Source organism: Emys orbicularis, chromosome 7 (assembly GCF_028017835.1).
Source record: "Emys orbicularis isolate rEmyOrb1 chromosome 7, rEmyOrb1.hap1, whole genome shotgun sequence".
Classification (NCBI taxonomy): Eukaryota; Metazoa; Chordata; order Testudines; family Emydidae; genus Emys; species Emys orbicularis.
The window spans coordinates 87,033,361-87,053,504 of record NC_088689.1 but is presented as its reverse complement, the minus strand read 5'-3'; the positions used below and the strand labels follow the sequence as shown (position 1 = coordinate 87,053,504).

Below are 20,144 nucleotides of genomic sequence, written 5' to 3'. Positions count from 1 at the left end.
GAAATCATACCTCCTCTCATGCTCTTCAGTGCTGGTGTAGGGTCTGTTTTCCTGCTTCCAGGAGACTGGTGCCTATGTTTACCCTTATCTCCCCAGGGGCAAGTGCACCAAAAAGCCTTGAGTATCTCCTGACTCTTTCCTCCCTGGAAGTGTGAGGAAAGGCTGCTCCCCAATCCCATCCCATGGAAACCAGGGAAAGGGGTGGGTGAAGAACTACTTTCACCTACATGGAAAGAGAGCAGGTTTTCTTGTTAGCTTTTCCCCTGAGGATCCAGGGGAAGGAGTTGCAGAGGTCTGTGTGTTCTTTCCTCCCCCACCCAACCAGTGACTTTGCTCAGGATTGTTGTCTCTTCTGACTGCTAGGTCAGTCTTCTGCAGCTACGCACAGGTCGTTACCTGAACCAGCAGGGAACAGCACACAGACCTCTGTTTCTACAGTATTGAGGCTTCTCCCTTTCTCATCCCACTGCCCCACACCAGATTGTGCTTAGAGCATTGCAGGGCAGGGTCTGAATGGTGCTGTTACCCACAAAACCGTAAAATCCTTGAGAAAATACACAGAGGCAGCTGTTAAGTTCAAAGGCAAAACTGACATTTAACCAGCCATTGTAGTGGTTTGGTAACCCCTCTTCACTATGACACCACCTTGCAGTTCCAAACCATTTTGTAGGGTCTCTAACTTTTCTACATTGCAGTCACCAGTTCCTCAAGTACTGTTCAGGGTTGAGGGGGGAGAGGGGAAAGAGAGTTGAAAATGATCTGGATGCTGCTGGTTAGTTGTTCTGTCTAAACCTTTTGCAGCTGTGTTTTAAAGTCTATTTCAGTATTGGGCTAGAAGTGGAACCAGCTTCCTCTCTGGCATGTTGGAAACTGTCTTGTTGGGCATCAGCACCGTGAATGAAAGGCCAGTTTGTAGTCAGGGCTGGTCGTAAGCAATCTTTGCATAAGAAGAGCGCTTAAGCTAGATTTTTTTCCACTTGGAGTAGTGATGAGAAAATGGGCTTTCAGTACATGACCTGGCAATTGATCTTTACCTGCTTGTTAAAGACCTTATTTTTGCCACGCACATAATTGAGTAGTAATGATAAAGGCTCGAGGCATTTCCTGAGGAGGGCCTATTTCTGTACCATAGGCAATCAATACCAAGTGGGCATTGAGCCACAGAACCCCTGCGCCCAGTTTTCTGGGGCTGCTGCAGGGCAAGAAGGGGTGGAGAATGGGGAAGAATCTATAGGCTTCTTTGCAGGCATTGTCATCACTAGTTAGGTAAAAAGTTAATGGGGTTTATGGATGATAGATTTGTAGAATAAATAGTACAGTAACGGATTGATTTGAAAAGTTAGCTTCAATTGGTTAATATAAATATTTTCTTTGTTTTTTAAATAGTCTTTGAACCAAGTTGTATCCATATGTAACCATATGATTTTAACACAGTGGTGTTCTCACCCTCCATCCTCTTTATATTTGTTGCACTCGCTTCTTACCTTTTGTCTGACATTCAAAATGTCAGCTCTCTGGGGTGGGGGGGATTGCATTTTACCATGTGACTGTCAGAGCCAGATTTCCAATTAGGCACAGTAGGCATGTGCCTAGGGGTGCCTAAAAGTTGGTTAAAAGTTTCATTTTTTACGGCAAAACCACGAAGGTCAGCTGTAGGCGGGGGAGGAGGGGAGGCGCGGCGCTGAAGATGCTGTGCCTAAGGGCGCATAAGGTGTAAATCCAGCCCTGCTGACTGTACAGTGCTTATGACATTGGAGCCCTGACTGAGACTTCTGGATATTGTATGTTCAGGGCATTTTTTTTTTTTTTTTTAATTTAGGCCCAGATCCTCAAAGGTATTCTAGGCTCTTAAAATCATTGAAATCAATTGAAGTTAGGAGTCTAAACACCTTTGAAGATCTGAGCCTTTAAAACCTAAAGAGAGAGGATTCTAACAATTACCCTAACTCTAACATACCAGATTATGAAGGTTGTTAAATAAACCACCTTTCTGACATTTTCATTAAAATTCTGTTATCTGGTAGCTCTTGTCTTCCTCACATCTGCAGCTGCTGCCCATGTTTTCCTAATAACAGTGTCACATGTACCTCTCTAATCGGCAGCAATTGCCAGAAATGTATAATAGCGTACATAATTAGCTTCCCTAATAGATGTCAGATGGGGTTTGTCTAAGCTGATGTGAAGCCTGGAGGACTTTGCTTTTCCTTCTGATGCTTTTCTGGCTTCTTATAAAGTAAATGAGTTTATCCAGGGCACATGACTGGAAAAGCTTTCCAAAGCAAGTCATATTCTAGTTTGAGACGTTCTTGACTGTAGATAAAAATGTGTGTGGTGGGAAGCCAGACAATCTGATTAGAACAAGGGCAAATTACATAAAAGGGAAAGGTTTCAGAGTGGTAGCCGTGTTAATCTGTATCAGCAAAAACAATGAGGTGTCCTTGTGGCACCTTAGGCCTGGTATACGCTGGGGGGGGATCGATCTAAGTTACGCAACTTCAGCTATGTGAATAACATATGTGAATAACGTAGCTGAAGTCAGCGTACTTAGATCGACTTACCATGGTGTCTTCACCGCGGTGAGTCAACTCTGCCGCTCCCCTGACGACTCTGCCTGCGCCTCTCGCCGAGCTGGAGTACAGGAGTCGACGGGAGAGCGCTCGGGTCGATTTATCCACGATAAATCGACCCCCACTGGATCAATCGCTGCCCGCCGATCCGGCTGGTAGTGTAGACATACCCTTAGAGACTAACAAATTTATTTGGGCGTAAGCTTTTATGGGTTAAAACCCACTTTGTGAGATGCATGGAGTTAAAAATACAGTAAGCAGTATATTTTTTTCACTCCATGCATCTCACGAAGTGGATTTTAGCCCATAAAAGCTTATGCCCAAATAAATTTGTTAGTCTCTGGTGCCACAAGGACTCCTCTATTATAAAAGGGAAAGTATGTTAAATGTAGTTTTGAAAAACTCCTCAAAAATGTGAAGCTAATAGGAAAAATTGCTCTGCTTTAATAATAATAATAAAAACTCTTCAAGCCACCTTTTTTTTTTTTTTTTAATTTTCATGTGACCATTCTAGTGCATGAGAACCAGGAAGTGAAACTTGATGATAAAAGTGAAATTAATTATTTCTACTCCCCCAGTTGAATGAAGTGCAAAATATATAAATGGTGCAAATACATTGACTTTTGAATGATATGTGTTTTAATACTTGATGGTATTGTCAAAATAACTCTCACTGGTGCATTATATTCTCAAAAGCAGCTAGCTCTTTTTGGAGAAATTTTTAAATATCTGTATATTAAATTCTCATGTGAAATAATTTAACTTTACATTGTCTTATTAGGAAGTCAAGTTACTTTGAATATTTTGCTTCCTTGAACTCCTAGACAAAACAGTGAAGTGTCATCACTTGCAAAGAAAAATGAGGTGTTTGGTTTATATTCACATTGTTGTTTGTTCTCCCTCTCTTTGCAGGGAAATTTGTTTGATTTTCTAAGGCTAACAGGTTGGCGTGGGTCCAAAGTACTTTATTTCGGTGACCATCTGTACAGTGATCTTGCAGTAAGTAGAACCATGTCTGCTTCTGTTTAATACCAACACTGCTGATTTTGGGGCTGCTGGAATTTAAGAAGGACTTAATTCTTGTCATAATTTTGTATCCTGTTTTTACAGAGATACCTTTGCATTGCTCAAGGTAGAACCCTCTGCTGTGGCTTTTTTAACTTAGTTTTCCTGTTTAACTGTGTTTTGGATTTAGTGGAATTACAATACTCCTGTGAGAAAACAAAACCCTGTTGAACTGAATGGTGTGGCTGTGTGTAGGGAGAAGGTAGCAAGAGACCGAGTTTGTAGGAATTGCTCGGGTCAGTAGTTCTCAACCTTTCCAGACTACTGCACCCCTTTCAGGACTTTGATTTGTCTTGCGTACACCAAGTTTCATCTCACTTAAAAGCTACTTGATTACAAGATCAGACATAAAAACACAAAAGTGTCACAGCACTGTAGAACTGAAAAATTGCTGACTTTCTCATTTTTACCACATAATTATAAAATAAATCTATTGGGAATATAAATACTGTACTTGCTTTTCAGGGTGCCCGAGCCCCACCGCCCAGGACTGAAGCATGTAACTTTTAGCTTTGCAGGGCCAACTGTGGCATGGGGCCCCGGGCAATTGCCCTGCCTGCCACCCCCTAACGCTGGCCCTCACTTGCAACCCCCACCCTCCCCCCAACCTGTCCTGTGATGGTTGAGAAACACTGAATGAGGCAAATATCTAGATGAGTTGATGTATCCCCTGGAAGACCTCTGCATATCCCATGGGGTATGCGTACCCCTGTTTGAGAACCACTGGCTCAAGTGACAAAGTAGTGACTTCTGCATGGAATCTTTCCATCAGCAAATATTGGAGGACAAAGTGAGTAGAATGAAGCTATGATGTTACCACAGTGTTGAAGGAAAGAAAGCAGTGAAGGGAGATGGATGGGAAGATACAGTGGTGGTCTCCCTTTTCATGTTAATTGCGCTTATGATTAGGGCTTTGTTGTCACAGAGGTCGTGGAAGTAACGGATTCTATGACTTCCTGCAACCTCCGTGGCTTCTGCAGCAGCCGGTGTGGCTGACCCCAGGGCTGCCCAAGCAGCAGTCCCGGAGGTGGGGGGAGCAGCCGCCCAGCGGTTCCCAGCAGCGGTCCTGGGGATGCTGGAGCAGTGGCTGGCCCTCTGGGGCTGCCTCCGCCCCCACAGCGGCAGCAGAAGCAGCCGCTGAACTCCTGGGCCTCAGCCTCTCTTCCCCCTCTCTTCCGCCCCCCCCCCCCCCAGCTGTGACCTGTCCATGACTTTTACTAAAAATACCCGATTGAATCATAGCCTTACTTATGATTACCTTTCCTCAGTTGTTTTAGTATCCACACTATGCTTATCTTAGCCTATCTTTTGTTGCAATACCATTGCCTACTGCCCAGCTTATTCCTGACATTGACATAGATTCATAGATTCTAGGACTGGAAGGGACCTTGAGAGGTCATAGAGTCCAGTCCCCTGCCCTCATGGCAGGACCAAATACTGTATAGACCATCCCTGATAGACATTTATCTAACCTACTCTTAAATATCTCCAGAGATGGAGATTCCACAACCTCCCTAGGCAATTTATTCCAGTGTTTAACCACCCTGACAGTTAGGAACTTTTTCCTAATGTCCAACCTAAACCTCCCTTGCTGCAGTTTAAGCCCATTGCTTCTTGCTCTATCCTTAGAGGCTAAGATGAACAAGTTTTCTCGCTCCTCCTTCTTATGACACCCTTTTAGATACCTTAAAACTGCTATCATGTCACCTCTCAGTCTTCTCTTTTCCAAACTAAACAAACATAATTATTTCAGCCTTCCTTCCTAGGTCATGTTCTCTAGACCTTTAATCATTCTTGTTGCTCTTCTCTGGACCCGTTCCAATTTCTCCACATCTTTCTTGAAATGTGGTGCCCAGAACTGCACACAATACTCCAGTTGAGGCCTAACCAGCGCAGAGTAGAGCGGAAGAATGACTTCTCGTGTCTTGCTCACAACACACCTGTTAATGCATCCCAGAATCATGTTTGCTTTTTTTTTGCAACAGCATCACACTGTTGACTCATATTTAGCTTGTGGTCCACTATAGATCCCTTTCTGCCGTACTCCTTCCTAGACAGTCTCTTTCCATTCTGTATGTGTGAAACTGATTGTTCCTTCCTAAGTGGAGCACTTTTCATTTGTCTTTATTAAACTTCATCCTGTTTACCTCAGACCATTTCTCCAATTTGTCCAGATCATTTTGAATTATGACCCTGTCCTCCAAAGCAGTTGCAATCCCTCCCAGTTTGGTATCATCTGCAAACTTAATAAGCGTACTTTCTATGCCAATATCTAAGTCGTTGATGAAGATATTGAACAGAGCCGGCCCCAAAACAGACCCCTGCGGAACCCCACTTGTTATACCTTTCCAGCAGGATTGGGAACCATGAATAACTACTCTGAGTATGGTTATCCAGCCAGTTATGCACCCACCTTATAGTAGCCCTATCTAAGTTGTATTTGCCTAGTTTACTGATAAGAATATCATGCGAGACTGTATCAAATGCCTTACTAATGTCTAGGTATACCACATCCACTGCTTCTCCCTTATCCACAAGACTCGTTATCCTGTCAAAGAAAGCTATCAGATTGGTTTGACATGATTTGTTCTTTACAAATCCATGCTGGCTATTCCCTATCACAGGGGTAGGCAACCTATGGCACATGTGCCGAAGGCGGCACGCGAGCTGATTTTCAGTGGCACTCACACTGCCCGGGTCCTGGCCACCGATCTGGGGGCCTCTGCATTTTAATTTAATTTTAAATGAAGCTTCTTAAACATTTTAAAAACCTTATTTACTTTACATACAACAATAGTTTAGTTATATATTAAAGACTTATAGAAAGAGACCTTCTAAAAACGTTAAAATGTATTACTGGTACGCGAAACCTTAAATCAGAGTGAATAAATGAAGACTCGGCACACCACTTCTGAAAGGTTGCCAACCCCTGCCCTATCACCTTACCACCTTCCAAGTGTTTGCAGATGATTTCCTTAATTACTTGCTCCATTATCTTCCCTGGCACAGGTCTGTAGTTTCCTGGGTTGTTTTTATTTCCCTTTTTATAGAAACAACATGCTTTCATATTGTTTGGCAGGTACTCATGTTATCGTTGAATTATGATTTTAGGTATCTGTGGTTTGTCACTGAAGTTTTTCATAGATTATAAAGCCAGAAGGGACCACGTGATCATCTAATCTGACCTTCTGTATAACACAGGCCATAGGATTCCCCTGAACTAATTTCTGTTGGGTCTTGATTGAAAAATTCTCAGTGATGGAGAATCCACTGTTTCTCAGACTGCACTACTCACTGGGTTTTTATTATCTACTGTGTGGTTCATCTTCTCCAGTAACTAGGAAGGCATCATATCAAGTGGATAGTTTTGGCTATTGTGTCTGAGCTTCTGAGGCAATAAACTGCGAATACTGCAGTGCATGGATCACTGCATGGACAAAAAGCCCAAAGTGGTGCCTTTATATTCTAATATGCATCCTAAATGTTAATGTCCAGCAGAGGTAGTGTGTGGTCAGTGAGTTTATATTCAGAAAAGCAATCTACTCAGCCGTTCCTGACTTTCTGCTGTGGCTCATTCTAACGTGGTTCCCTTTTAACCTGGCATTTTTTCAACCCAGTTGACTGTATTTTTTTCATAAGTATTGTTTCCAAGGTGCAAGGGGTCGTATGTTTTTTCCATGACCCGCAGGCAAGAGCGGAGTATTCTGCTTTTATAACACAGCAATCTTAAATGAATCCATGGTGTCAACAATTCCATGTCTGCTTCAGAAGACACCAATCATTTGTCTAAACAAATCTTTAAAGTCTTCCCTTTCTAAAAAAGCTCTTGCCAATTGTTACCCTATTTCCAGTTTGCTGATGGCCCTCGAGGCTTATCTCAGTGAAATATACATCTGTGTATAGATGAGACCCTTCCCCCACCGCCCTTTGTTTATTTAAAAAAAAAAAAAGCTAATTTTTAGCTGCATCTTTAACCTGGTGATACAACTGAGACTGCAATGGGGACAAGGACTTATTTGGCTTTGTCTGCTGTCTTCTGACTTGGTGTCTGTTAGAACACAAATGTTTTTCATCACTTAAATCTATTGCTTGTCTCTTATTTATTTATTTTTTTTAATTGTATTTGAACCTGGGGAAATCTGGTTAGCATCTCAGGTTGAAGTTCCAAGCTCAGTGGCTTTATTTTCAACAATGTTCATCTGCTCCTGTTCCGGTACAGCTGTTGGACTCCTCAAAGGTCCCCTTTTGAGTGCTGTGCTTTTCAGTGTTGACTGGGAATGTTTCCCCTTAGGCACCGCTGTATTCTACATCACTGTACTATACCTTTAAAATCTCCCCTCCTCCACTGCCACACACAAGGGGTGGACATTTATTTATTCACCTACTCGCCCCGCTATCAGGAACATCCCTCAGGATTCACTCAGAAAGCTTGGTGATGATATGCTCTGAAAGGCACACTCCGTTATTCCCTGCGTCTGTGTGTCAGGGGTGCTTTATGGAACGCTCTACCCCTGGCATTAAAGAATGGTGATGTAGCCCTGCAGTCTAATGCAGAACTTGATTGCTTGGTCTTCTAGCTCACAGAACAAGGTATGTGTGTGGAGGAGGGACCAGAGTGTCATATAAGAGCCCTCATCTCTGAACCAATTTAACTGCCCCGATTTTGGAAGAGATGAGCAGAGACCTGTATTTCCCCTGCCCTACAGGAAGCTGAGGGCACCATTACAGTGATGCTCCAGACCCCGTGAACCAGTATTTTCCATAGGATAAAAACACTGCTAACAGTCAAGCCAATGACACTAAATGGAGCATAGCTGCTATTCTGAAAACTCTAGTACTGTTCCTCAAAAACCACTTTTACACCTGACGGTGTTGTAAGATAAGTGTAAAATTCTGGGTTGCTTTCTAGGACTTGATGCTGCGTCATGGCTGGAGGACAGGAGCCATTGTACCAGAACTGGAACCTGAAATCCGGATCATTAATACAGAGCAGTACATGCACTCGCTGACTTGGCAACAGGCACTCACAGGGCTGCTGGAGAGAATGCAGGTAGGTTGGAGCAGAGCCAGGCTAATGAGTCTAACTAGTCTTCACCTCTCAGAACTAGGATTTAGATTTTTTGCTTGGGTCAGATTGCATTTGATCTCCTTGTGCCCCTGTAGACTTGGACCATTCTGATAAAACTGCTGCACGGCTTAGTATTACTACTTGTCTATGCTCCAGTTAAGTCCCGGACTAGAATAGCAGTGGTGTTTACGAATAAGAATTTTTAAGCTAGTATGGCAGAGGTGGAGTTGCTGGTAGCATACCTTTTTAATGAGGAAATACAATTCCTTCTACATACTAGGTCTGGTTGTACATAGGGATGGGTGTCTACTACGCTGGCAGGTGAATAACATATCCTCCATAATATATTCCACATCCTGCTGGTCTCATGGCAACCTGTAGTTCTAATTAACCATCTCTAACCCCTTCTCCAGTATCCTTTCTGCAATTATAAAAGTGAGTGGGAGGGCTAACTATCCGAAGAATGTTACTCTGATTTGTGAAATAAAACAGACTGGAAGCAGCTTTCCTGTCTGTCACTAAGCTTTCAGTAACACTAATTTAATAAATGATGGCACTTTTCATAAGATGCTAGTCCTAAAATCAAATCCCTGCTAATGTAATTTTTAAATCAGTGTAGGTCATAGATTCCTCCGCAGAGCTCAAACATGGTTTTGCATGTTAGCTGTTAACTTGCTAAGCATGACTAAGAGAGCAGTGGATGAACACTTACCTTTTGTCTCTGAAGACGTGAATTTCAGTCTGGCTTAGAGTCTCAATAGGGGACTAGGGAAAATGAGTTTGAGTTGCACAAGGCAATTTAATGTCAAAGAAATTCATAGGTGTCAAAACTGATTGGAGGAAGATTGCCCTATGCATGTGCTATGGCAACATCAAGCCATGGCTGTTATTGCTTCCCTCTTTAGTCACCTAAACTCCTTCATAAATATAAGACACAAACCCCACACTGTATGACTTAACAGATGTTTTCGTGAGGATCTTTTGTATCCTCCACAGACGTTAATATGCTATAAGCAACCAACACTCTCTGTTAGGCAGTGTTGGGGGATTAACCAGTGACTTGTGGTTTACTCTCTAAACCAAGCCGTGCATAGTCGTGGTGCATCTCCCAGAGCACAAATACTGGAGAGTAAAAGCAGGGAATTTGGCGGATTTACAGCCTGTCTCACAATTTCTTTTTTTTCTTAGTCACCGACACTTTAATTTTCTCCTTACTGTTGGCAATTGTAAGAAGTTGCTGAGCTCCAAGGGCCATAGACAGATACCTGGCACCTAAGTTGATAGTGGCACTATCACCTTAAGAAAAAGGATTTGAGAAAAGTCAGTGTTTAGATTTAACTCTTTTTACTGGGCTTTTTTGTTCTAGATGTATCAAGATGCAGACTCAAAGCAGGTGCTGCTGGAATGGATGCAAGAGCGTCAGGAAATTAGGTGACTCAATGTATCTAAATCTGAGAGTGCTTTAGGATGAACATGCAAACTTCCCTTCCTCCCAGAATATTCCTGTGGAAACTTGTAAATATGCTCCTATGAATGTAGATATCTTGAAATCAAGGGTTGGATCTCCAGTGTCTAATTAGTTTCTGATGATTGTAGCTAGTGAAGCAGTGCAACTTCTAAAAGTGAAGCTGGGCTGAGTTCTATCCTTTATTCGGAGATGTGTTGTAAGATATTTCTCTGTGAAATCTAATAGAATTTTTAAGCTAGCTACACAGCTATTTTTTCACAGTGCAGAAAGTATTGTCATTACTCCTGCATTCATTCCACTGATGCAACCACTTAAATGACAGATTACACTCCAGATTGTTTTCATTGCTATCTATATTTTTCCATCCAAAGACGCTGATTGGCAAATCCTTACTCACATGAGTAAGTGTTGTAGGCTCTTAAATGCTTAGGCTTTCATCTTCCTTGTTCACTTCAAGAGCTTGGCTAAGGCGCCTACTCACTGTTTACTTAGATGAAACTAGGTATCTTGAACAAACTTGTTTCAATTCAGCCCTGATGGGTCATGATAACAGTAAAGTTTAAGCAATATAGATGCATAAATTCCTCCTACAGGGCAGGACTCATGTGGCAGGCATGTAATGACTTGGCAGTAGCTATCAAACCATTGTCTTCATTCTCCTGAAGAGGAAATCTTAGCCCTTGCTGCTTACGTTTACTAGGTCCATTTAGTACCATCGCTTCTGGGTAATCTTCAATCAAGCTTAGACTCCAGTAGTAATCTCTTGCTGTCTTTTCTATCACAGCATAGCCCATAAGGAAAGTTCCTGCCCTGGTGATTTTGGTACCCTGAAATTTTAAAGCCTTGTGCAAAATATGTTTCCAAGGACTGAATTGTCAAATTAGTTACAAAACCGCTGTTAACAATTTCTCTAAATGTTGGCCCGTGCAAACCAAGTCCTCTCCTTTCAGGTCCCTTACGAAGAACTTATTCAATCCTCAGTTCGGGAGCATCTTCCGAACCTTCCACAACCCAACCTACTTCTCTCGGAGACTGATCCGGTTCTCTGATATCTACATGGCATCCATCAGCTGCCTGCTGAACTATGATGTGAACTTCACCTTTTTCCCCCGGCGCACCCCTCTGCAGCACGAGGCGCCCCTCTGGATGGATCAGCTCTGCACGGGTTGTATGAAGACCCCCTTTCTGGAGGAGATGGTGCACATCCGATGAAGGGAAAGTATGTGAGCTGAAGTTTACAGTGATGTAGTGCTAGAATTGTTTGTACAAAGGGTCAGGCTGTTTGGCCATGGATTGCCTATCGCTAAAGATGATTTTAACACGGGTGTGGGTGTGAGTTGTGTTTTGTCCCTGACCATCCCTGAACCTTGCCTTCCAGCACTTCAAAATATCTACCTTGCTAACAAATTGGTGCTTAAGTTAAATGGAAGGAAGATATGATTTGACAATTTTATCTAGCAAAGCATTCTCAGAGTTGGTTAGGTAGAAGTAAAACAATCACAGCAAGCTGCATTTCATGACCCCTTTAAAATTTTTAAAACTCCATCTTCAGCCCCTGCCCAAATTCTGGCCCAAATCATCTTCTAATATGGGTAGCTGAAATTAGGTAACTGCAGTTAGGCACCTTAGCTAGAAATGGCCTGATTCTCAGAAGTGCTAAGCAAACCCACCTCTTTTCTCTTCCATAAATTTAAGGTTTATTCAGCACCTCTGAAAGCTGATTTTAAGCAACTTAACTTTTGAATGTTTTGGTCTCTGAATATAGAGGCTTTTTTTCTTCACTTGTTATAGAAACAGTTCAAAAGCTAAGATCTTGACACACACTGCTTAGAAGGTGCATTTTTGCAGCCTTTGATATTAAAATAATGTATTTGCCATGTCTTTGAGGATTGTTTTGAAAAGCATGGAAGCGAAATTATAATGGATTTTAAATCTTTGATTATGTCCTAGTCTTAAATTTTAAGTGTTGACTTAAATATATTTAACACTGAAAAGTATTGCCTTGAAAAATCAATTAAAACACTACCTTAAGTGATGTAGTTTTGTTTTTACAGTAAAAAGCTTAGAGCTCATCTTCTCAATAAGATGAGCAATGCCTTTGTATTTGCACAAATTGGGCCTTATTCTGAAGTCATGGGCTGGTGTGAAGTTACACCACCCCCAATGTAAAACTGAGATTAGAATAAGGCCTGTTTGTATTCTTGACTCAAGGCTGTTCCTACAGCTGTGGAAGAGATTATTCTGATTCAGTAGCAAGAAGGGGGAGGGGGGGAAGCAACAAAGGATAAATTGTGATGAGGCACGGAGAGGTAGGTGAATCTGGTTTCATTTTTTGAAAAATATATTTAACAAGTGGTGTTGACAATGGATGGGGATTACTTTTATGCCAAATGTCTTTGGGTAGGAGACAGTGATTTCTAGCTATAGCTCTGCCTCGGCTTCTGTTTAGTACAAGTTTAGAGTATCTGTGTAACTGAAGGGTTGGAGCCATAGGAGTTATAAAGGGCCAACCACAGCAGAGAAGCATAACTCCTGTGCTGCTGCTTTATGACTGAGTACTTTGCACACATCATACCACTTAATCTCTTCTGCATACTGCCAGGAATCTTACTACTGCTCTTTCAAGTAGTTGAAAATATTATGACAAGGATGAAAGCACTGAGAGCTGCTCCTAGATGGGGATGCTATTAATAATAATCCTCCCTCCACCCATCTCAGGTCAAAGCTGGCCCATAATTCAGCTGTGTCAGGTCTATACAACCTAAAACCATATGGAAATGTTACATTGAAACCCGTGTTTTAAAACATTCCCCTGGAATGTTTACACCCCAAACATAACAGTGTGCTAACCCATGAAAACCTGTCTAAAGCTGAGAGAAATAAAATTCTTTTCTGGTTTAATCTTAAAATAAATGGTGGTAGTAGTAGTACAACACTTGGAATGAAATTTAAACTCTGTGGTGATATCTAACATGAAGGATGCAGTCAGTTTACAGCCTTGCAGTTGTCAAAGGAGTTTCTAAACACAGAAAGCAGTAACATCTGACTGAAGTTTATATAGCCATAAAACAAACTTATTAGCATAAATATCCCTACTCCCCATTAAATCTACAACACCCTCTTTTTCTGCCTGCCAATAGAAATTTTTGAGCGATGCTTAAAATCAGGGCATGCTGTTTTATTTCCACTTAGAGACACTCCAGCTTAGAGACTGAGTGGGAGAAGCAATTAAGTAGCTAACTGCTTTTCTGAAGAAAAGGCATAGAGACTATTTTTAAGCTTTTGCTGCAGCCCGGCATCATCTCCCACAAGTCTGGTGTACAGCCCCCAGAGGCAGTTTAGAATTACAAGGCTGTGGATGGAGGTCCCAGTCTGGGCTCCCATTTGCCACCTCATCTTTCTTTCTTTCTTTCTTTCTTTTTTTCCCCTCTTAACTACCTTTCTCCTTCCCTGCTCTGGGACTGAGCGGGGTTGGGTTTGCAACCACAGAAGCCCCTGCTGCATCACCTCCAGACTCTCACTTCTGCCTCTCTCCTGGAAGGGAAGAAGCACCCCTGAAAGCACCATGTGAAGTAAAAGGATGCTTTCCCAAGCTGACAGTGAGGGAAACATGAGCAGGAGGACCTCATCCAGTCATCCCAGGGTGCAGGGACAGGCGGTTTGTGGGGCTCAAGCGCGCGCCCCCCCATCTTGAAGTGGTTGCTGAATACTGTAACTTCCTCCCCCCCCCCCCCCCCCCCAATTGCTGACCCTGGCAGAGCAGGACTCGGAAGGCAGGTTTTTTTAGAGGGCTTCAGGTCCTGTGGAAGGTCACAGCAGCACACCTACATCCACAAGCAGTCCAAAAAAAACAAAAAAAAAACCCAACCCAAAAAGAGCAAGGAAAAACTATCCAGTGCTGAAGAAGGGGAGCTTTCTGACTCTTAATCTGAGCTGGGCCAAGGGAAAGCCTACCAATGCCTTATTTTTGGTGAGAAGTTTTGAGTCTATGTTCAAAAAGGTGGTGGATCTACAGTACAGATCCAACCTTGCTTTGGAGAGCAAGCCTCCCAGTAACCCTATCCCCTCAGGCTGAAATTCCCCCTTACTCCTCCTTGGTGGATGTGAGAGGAATGAGACAGGTTCAGTAAACTACTCTGTCCCTCAAAGGTGGATACTCATTCTAAATGGGTCCTAGGCTCAGCCAACTTTGCCTCCTCTTCAGGGAAAAGGCTAGACAATATAGTGGCAAAAAATGGTGCAAAATCCAAACAGTCCCTTCCATCTCCACTAAGTGCTCTCAGGAGCGAATATAAACCCTCTTTCAGGCAGACCCTCCTTAAATGCTCTAAGGGAACATCTTGGACTGTAGGTTCAGGCAGAAAGTCCAGCGGTGGTTGAGCAGCCTCCAGCACAACTTTTTGACAATGAACAGATTTGCTTCCACCTAGACTTGAAGCTAGGAGCCAGAATTCCCCATTTGTTAGAGGACTGGTAGGTGTTAACCCACAGACACGTGGGCCAGGGAGAAGGAGAGCCAGGGACTCTACCCCATCCATTCTTCATTCAGCTTCCAGCTTGAGGGACAGTCTAGTCCAAAAGGAGCGCTTTCATCTTCTGAATATAGCTCTCTCAGAAGAGGAAACAGTTTCTCAGGGTTCTATCTATCTTTCAAAAATACACAGGGTCCTTGACCTCTTTCCATCAGAAATAACAAGGACTCAGCATTTCCAAGTCACCCATCACTAGATGGATTAGGCTATGCTTGCTGAGGCCTATAAGGCATTAGAGGTCCTGGGAAGAATCCAGCCAGACTCTATGATGTAGCTGCCAATCGTATTGGCAGAACAAGCAAGTACCTCCACCTCAGAAATCTGCAGAGGAGACCCTTAATTATTGGGTAACACCTTTTATAGGCCATTACAATGTGGACTTGTCATCTGCAGGGGCCTTGTTTTCCAGTAAGGTAGTGGCCCCAAATAGATGTGCTCAAAGGCAATGTTGGCTGATGGTAGTGGCAGGGAATGTTCCTCTTATTCCTCCCTACTTCTGTTCACTGCTCTCTACTTTCCAGACATAGCAGAATTGCAGGAGACACTGGGCTATAGAATGGAAAATTTCTTAATGTCCTTTCTGCTAGCAGCATCTCCCACAAGTTTACCCTGCAGGCTCTCTGCCTAGTGCATTGGGTTTCCTTTGAAGTTCTTTGTTACTAATATTTTTTTCTCCATAGCTTTGGAATGATTCATGGGGCTGCAATTGTGAACTGCTGAGTGGAGGAGCTCAGACATAGCAGGATTGTGGGAAACTTTTCCATTCAGTGTTAGGGCTAAATTATGGTGCAAGATGCTAAAGATTACTTTATTCTCCCTCATAGTATAGCAGCACAGCCAAGTGCACTATTTCCTTTACTGTATGTAAGATACGGTGTACGAGAAGCACTTGCTTGCCCCTAAGAGCTTGGTGTTCTGCAAACCACGAAACTCCCAGAATATTGCAGTGGTGGTTGCATTTCACCTTTTAAGTGACAGCACAAAACAAGTTTGCTCTTCATTGCTTTATTATAGAGCATGAAGCCCTCCAGGTTTTTCTGAAACAAAGCAACCATTTTGGATCTTCACATCCCCTGGTTTTGTTGAGGACTGGAAAATAAGTAGGATAAAAAGTGGGTCCTTTTGTGGCCCTCAGTTGAGAAGGGAGGCTTAGGCTGAATGAGTGAGTTTCAGAGCTCCTCCCTTCTCTAGCTAAAGGTTATGCAGAACTCTTCACTGGTTATTCTGAGCTAATTGGGTGCTGGCTATGGCTCCAGCTCCAGCAATCATCCAGGCAGCTCGCTTACACTTATGGTAAGGCTTTTCCCTCCCCTGAAAAAATGGATGGCTGGGACAGCTCAGTTTCAGAAAAACATACACTTTGAGCATGGTAGGTAGTTAGATTAAAAATAAGCTGAGAGTAGCATAGACACTGAGGAGAGCCCAAAGAAATCAGGGCAGAGGCCCCCCAAGCACAAGCCCTGGAGTGTCAGCTTCTGAGGAGGATGGATTTGGTGGGGAATGCTAAATAAATTATCAAGAGCTGTGAACTGACCAACTCTGCAGCATAATGAAAGTTGGTGTGTTTATCACAATGGAGCCTTGTTTTCTATGTACTGTAGCAAAAGGTCAAGCTCAGGTTGGAGCACCTTTATAGTGAATCTGTAGCAAAGTATTGGTACATGAGACTTGTGCAGCTAGGGGAAGTATAAGAGGAACAAAATATTAGTGGCTATAATTACAAGAAATGGCATCTTTCATCTTGTGTGGAAAGATATAGAAATTGGTAAAATTACATATCAAGAGTGTTATCTGGGCTGAGAACATTAGCGTGGGACAGTGTTAGGCTAGGTGAACTACATTTTAGAGTTCTACCTATACAGAGAATTCTTAGAGCCTTCCCCTTCAAAGCCACACATGCACCATGTGCCTAGTGGACAAACTGCCAGTGGCTTATTGCTCTGTGCCAAGTTTAAATCCCATAGCAGCTAGGGGAAATGGGTGAAATAATCCAATGCCATAAAACAGTGTTAATGCAGCAGCTGTGAGGACAGTAGGTAGAATGAAATGTGCTAGAATATCTTTGGCAGTGAGTAGCAACTGTAACCAGTTGGGAACATGATACCTCAAGTACATAAACAGGGTACCTGTCCTGGTGGCTGGATGTTTTTAAAAAAAAATCAAGAAGCCATTTAACAATGAAACTATTCCACCTTTAATGCTCGTTATTTACATTGTTTGAACACCAAAATAACTTGTTAAACATTACATCACTAGAGAATGCAGTAGTAGTCAAATGATATAGCAATGTCTTGGGCTGTGACTGTTGTGCAGCGCAATTGTGATCTGTAACCCTGGAATTGTAATGTGTATGCTGCAACAGAAGAATGTTTCCGCTGCTGTAGGAGCACCTGCCATGTTATGTTGGAGATAGTGGTGGCAGCTTTACCACTTGATAGACTGGGCATCCTCTAGGTGCCTTTGCCAAAGCTGTGACTTTTGAAGACCCATAGTATAGCCACCCAAATTTGATGTAGTTGGTAAATAGGAAACCCAAGTGGATGTTTGTTACTCAAAATGTTACCACTATGGCTCTCTGAAAATTTAACACAGCAATTGCTGTTGTGTGGGTTTGAGAATCATTTGAAATGTAGCATGTTGAAGTTCTTGTCTAAGTAACTTTCTGTAGCTCATTGTCTAGTTCACGGTGGTAGGTTATTTTATTTTAAACTTCTATATATGTATGGTAAATAAACAAAATATAGTATGACAATGATTTACCATCTGGTTTCACTTAGCCACTGCAATTCTAACAGCTGAGAATCTGACAAGGAGACTTGTGGTTCTTCAATAAACTGCACTTTTAGAACAAAACAGTGCAATGTGCACAGACTTCAGTCTAAGCCTGTTTGAGGAGTCATCACTTGATTAAAGCAAACATACCAGCTGAATAAAAAGCAGTTTGTCATGCTCACCAGTTCAAAGGCTTAGCATCATTAGGTTTTCGGACAAGACTGTTTTTCCAGCTATCGGATGTGCCATTCGATCCACATTCTATTTTATATATGTAACTTAGTCCTGGAGGATTATGACTGTGTAGTACTGGCTATATTTTACACATGGTACTATTATTTTAAAGCAATGTTCTTCAGATGTCTGCAGTGAGTTTCCCCTCCTATAGCTATGGAAGAATATCAGTGCAGAGCTCCAACTGTCAGCTTGGAGTCACACAGTTGCTGTTCCAGTGGAGATTTTCTTAACTGCATCAACAAGGGCATTCATTAATCAGAGTAACTGCAGGTATGTCTGTCTTAGGGTAGTTCAACTGAGGTATCTTAGCTGATGAGCTTGTTTGGTTTAATGTTAACCATTAGCTCACTCTTCATCTGCTTAACCCTTGCAGGACATGTGGGCAAGCTCCACTTAGCACTAGCATGCAGCAAGAACAGGATGGTGGTTTTTCCCCCTTTGTTGGGCTTGCTGTATGCTTTACTCAAGAATTCTGTGGGTGTCTGAAAAATCTTCCCCCCTCAAAGAGTCCTGAAACAGACACAGAAATGGTTAGCATGGTTCTCAGCTGGCTTCTAATTTGACAAAAACATCTTTAAGATTCTAAAGTTAATGAGGAACAAGCTGCTGTCTACTGTAGCACAACCCTTGACTCTCTACATGGTTTAGCAGCAGGAATGCAAGGCTGGGTTCCTAGGCAATTCCATTTCTGAAGTGGACTAAGGGAGTTCTCACTGCCCTGACACTACAGTGTACATTTTTACTGCAGTCGTCCCTAGACAAAATTGCTATAGAAGTAGCAACAGCTGTGCTGGGCTCATGCCCCATGTGCCAGCAGTAGGTTAGGGGTAAGAAGGGGACATCACCCTACCTCTATATTGATCTCCTCTAAATCTATTTACTCAGTCTTCGCCAGGGAGAGAAGATTCTCATTAGCAGTGGAAGAGGATACTGAACCCTTGCCTGCTAAACCCAGCTGTGGTTTCTGCCATCTAATTTATTAAATTGAAAACTTATTTACTGATGCTTTTAATTCAATGAAAAGCATCACGCACCCTGCACCTATAAACACTATTAAAAATGCTAATGAGAGTTCGATGCCTGGACTAAAGTAAGAAGAGATCCCCTTACCTTAGGTCAGGTCTACACTTAAAGGATAGGTTGACCCAGCTCTGTCACTTAGGGAGTTGGATTTTTCACACCCCCAAGCATCGTAGTTAAGCCATCTAATGCCCAGTGTACACAGGAGTAGGTTGACAGAATAATTCTTTCATTGACCTAGCTAATGTCTCTTCAGAAGGTGGACTAACAATAGTGACTGGGGAACCCTTGGAGCCAGTGGCTATGCTGAAGCACTGTAGCTGTTTAGACATGTCCATAGATTCCTCTCCTGTCTGGCTCAAGCATCCCTGTGTTAAGTGCAGCTTAAGGGTTGTTTTTACATCCTTACAGAAGCCCATTCACCCCTACTAGCAAGTATGAGCCCCCCTCACACCCATTTGGTTAAGTTTTAAACAAGTGTTTCATCAGAATAAAACAGGTGAGACCATTTTCTTACCTCAAATGGTTCACACATCAAACTCTGGGCCCCAAAGATAGGATTTGGGAACGACACTAAGGGCGGGTTCCTGGCCTGCTCTTCCTCTTCCAGGTCAGCCTGTGTGCAAAGGTACAAGAGATTAGATATCGGTCCTCCTCCTCTAGAGGTGAGTTCTTCATTGCTGCAGTCTTAAGCACTTCTATGGTTCCTTGCATTAACAAGGAAGTGAAAATGAAATTGAATTACAGAATCTAGTTAGTAAGGAGGTGTTCTTAAATATAAAATCTTTTCCAAGACATTTGCACAGAAAGGTAATTATTTTTATGATAGAAATCAGTTAAGGGTAATTTTATCCATATTGCTCATCTACCTCCGACACTGGTTTCCATATTTCTAGCTTCCTTCTCCCCATAACCATTTATACCTGTTACTGTACCACATAACAATTCAGGTTTAAGGTGCTTAGCAACCTCACTCTAGTTTAAGCTGTAACTTAAATGTACGCAGTCTGCAGACCCTGCACTACAAAATATCCATTTCTTCCCATAGTGGCTAAATCATAGGCCTGGTCTACATAGCTATGGCATGAGGGTCAGGCTATGCCAACCTAAGCCTCAGTGTAGACACAGCTAGGTCAACGGAAGAATGTTCTGTCAACTTAACTTACCAGCATGGTGGCATTCCTATTGCACAGGAAATACCCCTGCTGTCACAGTAGTATGTGTCTACACTATGGAGTGGCATAGCTATGGCATTGTAGTGCCTACAGTGTAGACAGGGCCCTAGTATTGCAAGTTATGGGGACAGCAACGACCCCTCGTGAGAAGAGAATGTTGCAGTGACCCAAATTCTCACTACAGACCTATGCACTTGGCCTAGATCTAACAACACACCTTCATAAGCGGTCACAGTATAA

At 42.6% G+C, this 20,144-nt stretch overlaps 2 protein-coding genes across 2 annotated transcripts in view; one reads left to right on the top strand and one right to left on the bottom strand.

The window, feature by feature from the left end:
- The window catches only part of NT5DC2 (5'-nucleotidase domain containing 2), a 62,003-nt gene extending 50,512 nt beyond the window's left edge, over positions 1-11,491 (top strand). The window contains exons 11-14 of the mRNA XM_065407956.1: positions 3,480-3,566; positions 8,542-8,682; positions 10,067-10,131; positions 11,119-11,491. Coding sequence (XP_065264028.1) covers positions 3,480-3,566; positions 8,542-8,682; positions 10,067-10,131; positions 11,119-11,380 — 555 coding nt within the window. The 3' untranslated portion in view covers positions 11,381-11,491. The remainder of the gene's footprint in view (positions 1-3,479; positions 3,567-8,541; positions 8,683-10,066; positions 10,132-11,118) is intronic.
- A 3,085-nt stretch (positions 11,492-14,576) lies between these two features.
- The window catches only part of STAB1 (stabilin 1), a 109,708-nt gene continuing 104,140 nt past the window's right edge, over positions 14,577-20,144 (bottom strand). Inside the window, exons 67-68 of the mRNA XM_065407955.1 lie at positions 19,247-19,345; positions 14,577-18,219 (exon numbers count right to left, since the gene is read on the bottom strand). Of these exons, the coding sequence (XP_065264027.1) occupies positions 18,169-18,219; positions 19,247-19,345 (150 nt within the window). The 3' untranslated portion in view covers positions 14,577-18,168. The remainder of the gene's footprint in view (positions 18,220-19,246; positions 19,346-20,144) is intronic.